The sequence below is a fragment of the Macrobrachium rosenbergii genome, chromosome 50 (genome assembly GCF_040412425.1).
Source record: "Macrobrachium rosenbergii isolate ZJJX-2024 chromosome 50, ASM4041242v1, whole genome shotgun sequence".
Classification (NCBI taxonomy): Eukaryota; Metazoa; Arthropoda; class Malacostraca; order Decapoda; family Palaemonidae; genus Macrobrachium; species Macrobrachium rosenbergii.
In genome coordinates, this window is record NC_089790.1 from 8005001 (window position 1) to 8017500 (window position 12500).

Here is a 12500-nt window from a genome sequence, read left to right on the forward strand (position 1 = left end):
GCCAAAAAAATGACACCTGCAAAAAAATGACACCTGTAAAAAAATGACACCTGCAAACAAAATGATACCTGCAAAAAAAAAAAAAAAAAAATGGTTTATTTCAGAATACATGAAATATGGTCGCGCCTTATAATTAATTCACAGGCCACTTCCATGCCTTGTACACGTCCTTTGGATGTCTCTGTGACTTCCATTCTCTCCCTTCCTCTGTCGCAGCGACCTCCCGCCCCTTCCCTGTTGACACCGTGAGTGCGTTTGTTTGCTTTCAGCGTTGTCCGTTTGTGTGTGTGAAAAGTCGTAACCCCTTTCGGATGTGTTCATCGCTGTTATTTCAGTTTGCGTGCGGGAGCGCGGGCGTAAACAAAATGTTTCAGCGTTGCAGTATCTTTAGTTACCTGTATTTAGGCGGTGAACGTAGAATTTTTCTAGTGAATATTGTGCTTATTGGGGGGCGGGGGGATTCAGTGTACCTTTAGGTTTTGCGTCCATTTCATTAGCTCAAATAGATTTAGTGCTCTTCAATGTGTTATTTTCATTTTGTTTTAGATATGCTTACGAGGAAAACTGTCGATTATAAGTAACCGGAATACTGTGTTCGTGAATCAGGTGGGATGAATAAATATTTATAGTTTCTTTGACAAAATTGTATTTATAGTATACCTTTATTATATGGATTTTTGTTTTGTAGCCAAATTATATATAAAACGTGACGTAGTGACGAACACTATTGCATATATTTATGAATATGCTATGCACATGATGTATATAAGTTTCATTCACATAAGATGTTTGTTGTCTGTGTCATGCGTATGGTTTATTACTCATATATATATATATATATATATATATATATATATATATATATATATATATATATATATATATATATATATATATATAAGAGGGTGTTACGGGTTAGTGTTCTTGGGGATGGCTGTCTGCTACTGTGTGGCTGCAGCGGTAGACAGCTAGGACAGTTCAGATAATTTTGTATATGACCACGACCAGTAGATCCAGGCTATTAACGTTCTGTATATTTGAAGATGGTGTCTCAGCGACGTAAACATGAGAGGAAAATGGTATCAAGTTGATTCACGCCTGTTCATCCCTCATTAAATTCTTTAATTATCAGCTCATGTTTCATGGTCATCAAATACAGCACGTAAATGTTAGAGTAATTACAACTAATCTTTCAGACTGCTGTGCAAAGTAACCTGAGAATTTTTATTGCTTGTATTCAGGTGAAGTAGTTGCGGTCAGAATGGAGCTGATTGTGGCTTGCTGCTGTTTATACCGTTTTTAAAGCACAGGAGAATCTTTAAAAAAAAATAGCTTCACTTTCAATAAAAATACCGTGCAAGTCCTTAACCTTGTGATAAATACTGTACATTCGCATTTGAAGAGCTTTTGTCTAGGTGATGTTTTCATAATGATTGTTTGCACTTATTTTATACATGATAATAGCCAGTTTAATGTAATTTAAAAAATGTTATATATTATTGTATGTGCTTTACGTTTACCAAATTTCTCTAAAACAGTTATATTTTGCGTCAAGAATAGTTGGGCTTGTTAGTTTGTAGCAGATTGCCATTACTGAGGCTTTCTGATTTTAGGTCCTTTCTAATGTGCATTCACTTAACATAAAAACATTAAGACCATTTTTACCAATTCTATGCCTTATTATGTAAATAACTTCGCTTATTCAGTGACAAATCACCATATACGTTACTTGGACACTTGGCAATTAATAATAAACTTATCAGAAAATATGTGCATAAATTTCGATGTTAGTTATTTTCAGTGCATAAGACGTAAGGTGAGATGTGAGGTATTTCCCTCCAATGAGTGTACTTTAACTTGACCGAGAACAAATGTACTTAATGTCGAGAAGAAGGCGAGAGAACGTACTGATTACTTTGCCTAGTTCCTAAGTGGAGGCAAATTTGTTTTTTGACACAAGTGAAAGGAAAGAGTTGTGTACTGCAAAAAATGTAAATGTTATATCCATTATACATGATTCTAACTCATATATTCTCGGAAGAGTGTTTTTGGTTTTGATGAAACAGTCATTGTATAATACCAGGATAGCAGAACTCGTGTTTTTAGTCGCTTGAAACACAAGATATTTTAAGTATTTCAGTATTGTTTCAAACCGTCTGTAGTGATTTAAGAATTAGGACAGAAACAAACGGACTTCAGATATGTGGAGGTCAGGCAAGGTAAATATTGAATGTGATATATTCTTGGCATACTCATTAAAATGTCCGAAAGGGAAAGGACAGTGTTATTGGTATAAGGAGAGGAGATTGTATTATAGGTTACCCAGTACTGCTATCGTATTACCATGAAAGTATTTTTTTTATTATCGTGTGACCATGAAAGTATTATTTTTTATTATCGTATGACCATGAAAGTGTTATTTTTATTATCGTGTGACCATGAAAGTATTATTTTTATTATCGTATGACCATGGAGGTGTTATTTTTATTATCGTATGACCGTGAAAGTATTATTTTTTTTGTATGACCATGAAAGTATTATTTTTATTATCGTATGACCATGAAAGTGTTATTTTTATTATCGTATGGCCGTGACAGTATTATTTTTATTATTGTATGACCATGAAAGTACTATTTTTGTTATCGTATGACCATGAAAGTGTTATTTTTATTATCGTATGACCATGAAAGTGTTATTTTTATTATCGTATGGCCGTGAAAGTATTATTTTTATTATCGTATGACCATGAAAGTATTATTTTTATTATCGTATGACCATAAAAGTATTATTTTTATTATTGTATGACCATGAAAGTATTATTTTTATTATCGTATGACCATAAAAGTATTATTTTTATTATTGTATGACCATGAAAGTATTATTTTTATTATCGTGTGACCATAAAAGTATTATTTTTAATATCGTATGACCATGAAATTGTTATTTTTATTATCGTGTGACCATGAAAGTATCATTTTTATTATCGTATGACCATGAAAATATTATTTTTATTAGAGTATTTTAAACAGATTAAAAAATCGCTGTACTAGACTCATATAGGAGAGGCAAGAAGGATTAGTTCATCAGTTCAGCTTCAATGAAGTTATTCGTGCTTCAGCGTTGGCAACGCAGAAGGATTAAAACCATCCTAATAAAATATATTCCTAGAAATGAGTCACTGAAGCACTGACCTTATACGAACCCAGGTTATCCACTACGCACGAAAGTCTTATGTCCCGACCAGCTGCAATGGTAATGTTTGGGATGGGCTCGACAAATGAGGGCTCCTCCGAAATCGTCCCGCCTGCCGAAAGAAAAAGAAATCTATCAATAAGACTGGAACAGTAAAACAGTAAATTTTTTTTTATTAGGAGATAGTAGTGTTGTTGGAACAAACTGAAAATGTTGATGACCGTGAGAAATTTTCTACATTCTTAGTCTTGATATCTAGAAAATTAAGTGTGTCTGTATATGTGTGTGCGCACGCACGCCCGTACTTCTAGGGGTGTATGTGTGTGTTTTATATATATATATATATATATATATATATATATATATATACATATACATATATATATATATATATATATATATATATATATATATCCATGTATACTTATATTATATATTACTATACATATATATATATGTATTGTATGTGTATTTGTTTGCATATATATAAAATGTGTACTTATGCATATATGCATATGCGTACCCAACCATGTACACAAGAAATAAAAAATCCTGTTCATCTCTCTCTCTCTGCCTTATCAACACTGATTTTTTGCATCGAGTTTCTTCTATATCGTTAGGAAGCAGTCAACTAAATATATTTTTCTATTTAGTCGAGAAGGTTTCATCCGTCATAAAAAAAGACCAGTGGCTTTTACTTGCAAGTGACATATCTGTGGGCGTCGAATTACTTTTATTTTCTTTTTTTTTTATAGCTGCTTGACGCCTAGTTTAATGATGCTCATGCGAAGATTCCGTTTGAACCTTTTTTGCATTTTCCCCCTGGCGAGATGTGATACGACACAGCTGAATTTATTTGAATGTTTTCCTCCTCCAATCATTTCGATCTGTCAGTCATTTCTCCCAGACAATCACTTCAGTCGCGCGGGAAAATATATCATTGTCGAATAGGCAAACAGGTGAACGTTAGTCGCGTCTGTTGCTGAAATTAAAATCTGATTTGTGAGGGTTATTTTTGCCGGAGTGATATTCTGTCTAGACGACGGTATAACCGTCATATAACATTCTCGTGGATGGTTTTTGTTTTATTTTATGTCTATGGGGCAGCAATCTCATCCCAGCAGACTGCCTGTATAGATGAGCAGGAAGAAGGCGTGTATTTATATATATATATATATATATATATATATATATATATATATATATATATATATATATATATATATATATATATATATATATATATATATATATGCAAAGTTAGTATAAGAACGGAGCAGGAAGAAAATGGAAAGCAAACAGTGTTGACCAGGAGTCAAGTGATAACAAAAATCCAGTTTAAGTAAAAGGAAACTCATCCAACCTGTACATATCCGGGACGGTGCTGAACAGCTCATTACAACTCTTATTTACATTATAAGATTTCTTTAGCGTCTTATCAATTGATGGCATGATGGCACTCGTTCATGTGTTGCAAGAGGCTGCTAGCTGTGTGTCCAGTTTTTGTTTACATTGTATTTATAATGTGTTAATGTTATTGTCAGGTCCTTGCTGCTTAATATGATAAATTTATGCTACACTGATTGCAAGGAGTTTCATAATTGCACCCCTTTATTTTTATTGGAAAATTTTTTATCAACATATTTTTTCCAAAAAGTTGAAAAATTCCAGGTATAGGTACAAACTGTTGGAAAGAAGGTAAAGAAGGATATATATGAATCTGTATACACTTGCATATATCATTATATCATGGTATCACTGTAGAATTATCATTATATCTCTTTATGTGTATACAAAATTTCCTCTGCTTGTGAAGAGCTGTGTCCACAAAGTTAGGTGGATATTTCAAAACTGACCCAATAAAACATGGATGATAAAAACATTGTTTTTTCTGCAGGATAACGATTGGAATAGAAAAATTTGTACGAATTGACGTTCACTGGTGTTTAGAAACATGGACGCAGTGACAAGTGTCGATATTCCTTTGTTCTACCAAGATATAGTGGCATTTAAAAGAGAGAGAGAGAGAGAGAGAGAGAGAGAGAGAGAGAGAGAGAGAGAGAGAGAGAGAGAGAGAGAATCTATAACTTAATAGCTTTGTGAAATGAACAGTAGGGAAAAAGATTGAGCCCGTCATATATTTTAGAAACGAGAGAAAGGCCAATGTTTTTATGACATACGAGGGAGGAGAACAAGAACAAGTATTCCACGAGAGAGAGAGAGAGAGAGAGAGAGAGAGAGAGAGAGAGAGAGAGAGAGAGAGAGAGAGAGAGAGAGAGATGAATTTTTTGTCCTGTGTAATGGAGACGATTAGGCCTGTTTCCAGACTCCCATAATCTCATCTCTAGGGAGTCGGGTTAGAAAAACAAAGACAAAGTAATTAGGGACAGAATGTCACTCAGTCCGAAACAGTTAGCAGTGACACTGACTCACAGGGAATAGGCCTGTAGCCACTGACAGTGTTTGTTCTCGATGCACGTAAGATTTCACAGCGTTCAGGGTAATGACAGCAGTTTTTCAGCAGTCAGTGTTTACATACATAAACACACACACAATATATGTGTATATATATACACATATATATAAGACAAAATCCGCAAAGGAAAGAGAAACACTGGAGTGCTGCGAGGCCTTTCGACTGGCGTCCAGTAAAGGACGCCAGTCGAAAGGCCTCGCAGCACTCCAGTGTTTCTTTCCTTTGTAGATTTTGTCTATATTTATATATTCATCACGTTCCATATTTTCGTGATTCAGTTATATACATACACACACACACACACATATATATATATATATATATATATATATATATATATATATATATATATATATATATATATATATATATATATCTGTGTGTGCGCGCGCTCACAGGTATTACAGATATTAGTTGCTTCCCTCAACAGAAGGTTACTCAGGGAAAAACACAAGATAATCGTTAGTACAGGGGTCAAGGATAAATCCTCAGTGCAGGATAACCTCAACATTATTAGCTGCTTTATACCCTAAAAGGCTCATCAACACCTTTTTGCACTCTACTACACAAGCAGAGGCATTTACCTCAGTCTTGCACGTTCTCTCTCGCTTCGCGGGTTACGCCACTTCCATAATACACTCTGAAAGATAACATCGTAAAAATGCTTTAACGCCATGTAAGAGGGGTTCACACTGTGCACACTTACGGAACAGCTGATGTTTTGGCAGTTTTCTGCATCTGGGATTCATCTTTGATTAAGCAGTTGAAGGATGAACGTGCGGTAGTGACCAACTGTCTTCGTATGATCTGGAATCAGTTATTATTAAGGAGCACTGCTTATATATATATATATATATATATATATATATATATATATATATATGTATATATGTATATATATATATATATATATATATATATATATATATGTATATATATATATGTACGTATGTATGTATGTATATGTATAGATAGATAGATACTGAATTATATGTAGGTATTCTATAAGAAGCTGCCTGTCATTTTTCGAATCATGGAGAAAGGTTTAATTCCATGGATAATTCTCCCTTTCATCTCTCAGAGACTGTACCGTAGACGCCTTATGCCAAAGTGCGAGTTATTTTATCATGTTACATGTCCCTGTGTCAAGAAACCAATTCAAATCGGTTGCACCGTCCACATTTCATTGCTGGTAAAAAAACGAATGAGATTAATATTTTACTCATACCCAGAGCAATTTCTCCCTTCTGTTTTGCTACATGCTACCCAAAGAGAAATTAAAGTTTTGTTCTCCATTCAGTACGTCAGTTACTTTGAATTAAACCCGTTAAAACTCCGTTCAGAGAGAGAGAGAGAGAGAGAGAGAGAGAGAGAGAGAGAGAGAGAGAGAGAGAGAGAGAGAGAGAGAGGGAGAGAGAGAGAGATATGCAAATGTCAAAAGGCGTCCATTTTGTTTTGATGCATATCAAAGGTACATGTTTTTGGAAGTGTTATTTTTCAAATTTGCTTCACGTCGAACATGTAATTATTTTCAGCTCTGTAATTCGCAGATAAACTGAACTCCATGAATATTTGTTTGGCAATTTACATTGCAGATGCAGTTTGACGTATTTCGTGTTCTATTCTTAGGCTTTATGCATAGATGCTCCCATTTCTTTCTCATGTGAAGCGAAATTTTGTCTGGTGGATGTACACGATTATCGAATCCTCGACTCGTTAATGAAACGCAAGGGCGCTACCAACTGACCCACACAGACCTAGATGAGGTTGAATTTTCACATTTAGGCTTTTGTTAGTCCGTGAATTCTTGGCAATAATACTTCTTTTTCAAACGTAATTCTGTAATTTTGCTAAAAAATCATCATACTTATCAACGTTTTAGTGAGTTTTCAGTGAAATTGGCTTCTCGACGTATTTTGAAAATATTTTAGTAAGTTTTCCTCGTCTCAAAAATCGTCACGATGTTGCTTTGAGCAGTGCTGTTCATCGGAAAGGTCTCCAGAAATATCTGTTCCACGTCAATAAAAATGAAATGTCTTCTCCGTAATAGAGCCAGTCTCTCTCTCTCTCTCTCTCTCTCTCTCTCTCTCTCTCTCTCTCTCTCTCTCTCTCTCTCTCTCTCACGCGAGCATCCACTTTTCGCGAAGATATCTTGAGTACTAAAATATTTTCTCTTCGTTTAGCATTTGTTCAGGCGAAGCTAGTCTCTATTTTAGTTCATTATTAGATGTACCAATTTATCCACTTATCAATGTATGATCCTTATTGTATTTGGCAAGTGTGAACTTCATTCTTTCTTTTTTGACACTGATTAGTGTCTTTGTAAAAAGGAACAGTTTATAAAAACGTAACCTCTTGCGTTAGGTACCAATTCTTCAATGATATATGGAAAAACACTAGTGTATTATTGTTATGTTTTGTTCATAACTTAATTATTTGCATGTGTTTGTGACAGGTAGCCTCGAGTGTACAACTCAAAGCTTCAGTAGGCTCTTCCACAATGGCATGTATCATTTTCCAGACTTTATTTTGGAAATGAAAAGTAAACATCAACTCGAACGATTTTCCATTGATAGCAAACGCTTTGATCTTAATTGGAATTTCATGATGGGCTGTTTATCTGCAAGCTATTACTTCTAAATAAGTAGCGCGTTTCAAATTACAGTAGAGGGTATCTGTACAGCATTCTTATGATATACGTTATAAATTATAGTCATTTTGTATGATTATTTTAATGAAGTGGCAGTGATTTTAATATTTTGACTAGTTTTAGTTCGGTATGATTCGTTATTATTGTCGGGAGTGGTTCATATTAGAAAACTTGTAGTTTGAAAAGAATTATGCTTTCAGTTTAAGAAGCATTAATGAGGATGGAACACGAAAATGTATGTTCACCAGATTATCTGTACATCCATGTTTGAGCAGCGAAATATTTTTGAATGTGCAATATCTTCAAATCAGTCATAAATAAGCCTCATCTGCATGCAAATATGATATTTTTGTGAACATTTGTTGAACATTAGGCCCTGAGATGGCTGTTCGGTATTAAAAAGTTTGGAATTCGACGCGAAAATTGCACAGTCATATCTTACGTTCGATATCTTAGTTTGTTAAATATGAGTGAACTGTAAAGTATGTACGTAAAAATATAGTGCCATTCCGTTAAAACAATTTAGGTCATTTTGTAGTGTCAAAAAATGAAAAAGAGACACGCTTACGGTCAAGACGCACAGTTCAGGCATTTCAGTTACGAATGGACAGAGTAAGCATATACACCAAACAGAATTTACCTTTCCAACTCTTCATAATTTGAGAAAACGTGTAATTTTTTTTTAAATGATAGAGAAAAGGCCATCTGACCAGTTAACTTGGCTGTCTGATGCCATTTAATCTTTTTTCTGCTAATTATTGATTTGTAAATGAAGGTGGTAAGCATCTTGAGTGCGCGATTGTAGTGTAGTGAGGATTAAGTTTCTAGGCATTTTCTTACTGATCTCGTCGAGACTATCGATAATTTTGCTGTCAACTAAAATTAAAGTTCTGCGGCGAAAATTACCCAAATCCAAAAAAAAACAGCAGAATTAAACAAATGAGAGAGATTGCTTGGAGCCTTCAACAACTGGGCCGAAACCACAAGTAAATCTGTGCTGATAAGATTATTAAATCTGCTGACATTCTTCCCGTACGATAATTAGCTTTCTTTCTCAAATCAGGATTCCTCTGATTATTCACCAAAAATGTACCATGTAAATCCTTATCGACCCTTTGTACTCAACAGCCTTTAGTTTTTGTGTGGGAGTATCCACGGTGCATATGACAGCTGGAATATCCTATTCGTATATGAATTTTTTTTCACCTCATTTCCTTTGTTATTCTGAAACTGTGACACTTTTGCAAATATACGAGGGGGTGGGAAATGTTAAGGTGAAATCTTTCGCTTTGCCGTTCGTTGCCACATTTTTTTTTTCTAATAGAAATCGACTTGATTTATGTACGATATCACGCAGCTGACTTCCATCACAATCGAGATATCATGGCTGAGTGAAAAGGCGAGAATAGAATTTGCTTCAGTTGATGGCAGAAATTTACCTTCCTTTTTTTTTACACAAAGAATCCTGACTCGCAAATGACCTTGCACTCTCCAAACCACATTGTTTCCAGCAATATTGGATATGGAATTCCAGATCAACTGCCCGATCTTTGAAATCTGAATAATTTCGTTGTTATCGTTCTGTGGTTTTTGAGTTTTGTTGATTGTTCGTCGATACAATCCTGGATTCTGATGTGTGATCCCTTTTGTGTCCTCTACTTACATGTACAATAAACACACTCAAATATATGTATTTATGCTGATGGGTACTGGCGGGTGTCCGAGTCACCTCGGTACCAAGTCACTTATCACTTATAATTCCCCGTCGGTGATATTCCTGAAGTAGCGCAAATTGGATATTAAACGATATTTGTAGCTTAATGTTTGTATATAAAATATCACGGTGATGTGGTGAAAATTCATGTATATATATATATATATATATATATATATATATATATATATATATATATATATATATATATATATATATATATAACTCTTCTTCTTATACAAATCTCTTATCATTTCTAGCCTCGTGTCCCAAAGTTCCCATCGCAAGTAGCTCTGTGCCTTCATTGTATTTTGATGTCCATAACATATACACTGACTGAATAATTGATTGATGTTCCCCCTTAGAAAAACTGAGAGTTGCAGAAAGACTACTAAAAGCAGAAGCTTCATATGCATGAATATTTATTACGGAGGTAAGACAAGCTGCAGAGGAACCATCTCCCATATGTGTATAATCAAGGAAGAAGAAATTAAACAGTAAATCAGATTACAGAATATTAAGAGATGAAGAATCAACAGAAATGATAAAATTTCCCAAATACAAAACGTGCAGTAGAAAGGAAGTACAAGCGGATGGAAAACCTCAACGTAGAGACGCGGATGCTTTGAACAGGAATGGTTACACACACACACACACACACACACACATATATATATATACATATATAGATTACTGTAGTTTCTCATTCTCACGTTCTTTAGCTTGGAAAATTAAAATGGTTCAATTATAGGTGTCGTGTTTAAAAGTTCAGAGTTTTGTTTTTGGCTCAGTAATTTTTTTTTTTTTTTTACAAATTACTTTAAATGAATACTTGGCTTAAAATATTTTTTTACAAATTACATTAAATGAATACGTAGCTTAATTTTTTTTTTTACAAATTACATTAAGTGAATACTTAGCTTAATTTTTTTTTATAAATTTAATTAAATGAATACTTAACTTGAACGGATCACACGACTGAAATAGTTAATCTAATACTGAAAAGAGAAGCGATTTGTTTCGACGCTGTAATTCTTTTTCCAGTCCCAATTAGTAAAAGTATAAATATTCAGTTGCTGTTATTGTTATTGTTAATATTAATTTTGTGTGCCGTTCCTTTGTTAAAGCCAATTAATCTAATCGCCACACTGCTCTTGCGAGCTGGTTGCTCTTGTCACGTTGATACCGGTACTGATTCAACCACTGTTTTGTCAAGCGGGAGGAAGTCTCTGGGATACCAGTAGCCAACTCTGGCTGCGGAATTCTCTCTCTGCTTCGGTTTCGTATCTCTTAAAATGTTCCCTCTTTCCGGCTACTTCATTCGTGGTTGGGTAATAGTCTTTTCCGTCCTCTGTTTTCCTTATTCTTTCAGGGTAGGCCTATATAAATGCATAAGGTTTTTTTCCCATTGGGATTTCACTATTAATATGAAAACCTATTGCTGCAGGATTGCTGGTGCTCGTATGATTTAACAAGTTCTTTGATTTCTGATTTGGTCATGTTTTTTACGTCTATTTCCATGAGGTTTTGAAAGGTGAGGAATATGGAATTACGCAGGAGTGGTGTTAAAAAAGGTTAGCATTGGTGAAAGGACGGATCAGAGTATTTTGAGATGGTTTGATCTTGTGGAAAGAATAGGTTCGTAAAGGTTGGTAAAAAGAGCGTGCAACTGAGAAGCAAGAAAGGAAGACAGGAAGAAAGGAAGACCAAGAATGGAACTGATACATGCTGCGAACAAAGTCTTGCAAAGTGGGCGAATGGGACAGTTTGTGTAGGGGCTTTTGACGAGCTGCTGGTGAACCTTCAGTGTGGTTGTATGATTCGGCCTGTGCCGTGGAAGCTTTCTGCACAAGAGGTTCGTCCACGATTCAGCAGTTCAGGTGTGAATGAGGCAGATACTTTTTTCGTCTGTCTTCAGCCACCCTCTGCTATGGAAATGGCTTAATGTTTTATATATATATATATATATATATATATATATATATATATATATATATATACATATATATATTATATATGTATATATATACACATACATACACACACACACACACACACATATATATATATATATATATATATATATATATATATATATATATAACATTAGGCCATTTCCAACTCCAGATATACATACTGTATACATTTTTTTCAGAAGTACTGATTTATCCTACTAGGGAGTGTCTTTGCACACGAGTTTTGGATGTTATTTCAGAGCACTTTCGTTCCAGCACCTGTCTAACCAGCACTTTTCGAGCTGTCCATCTCCCTCCCAAGGCTCTTGAATCTTATATGGCCTGCGCTAGCCTATCCTCTTCGATTTTTCTAGTGGACAAAACATCGCTGATTGGTCTGTTCGGTAATGTTCTTTTCTGGACGTTATCATCTCATCTAGATTTTTTTGCTTTGGAATATTTCATTAGTTTTGGTATCTTGTTTACAATCGCTTGCTATTTACTCAGATACTG

General features: G+C 34.6%; 1 protein-coding gene across 1 annotated transcript in view; it reads right to left on the minus strand.

Moving 5' to 3' along the window:
- Positions 1–12500, minus strand: part of LOC136832582 (lachesin-like) — a 357078-nt gene that overhangs the window by 168158 nt on the left and 176420 nt on the right. Inside the window, exon 2 of the mRNA XM_067093658.1 lies at positions 3192–3304. Coding sequence (XP_066949759.1) covers positions 3192–3304 — 113 coding nt within the window. The remainder of the gene's footprint in view (positions 1–3191; positions 3305–12500) is intronic.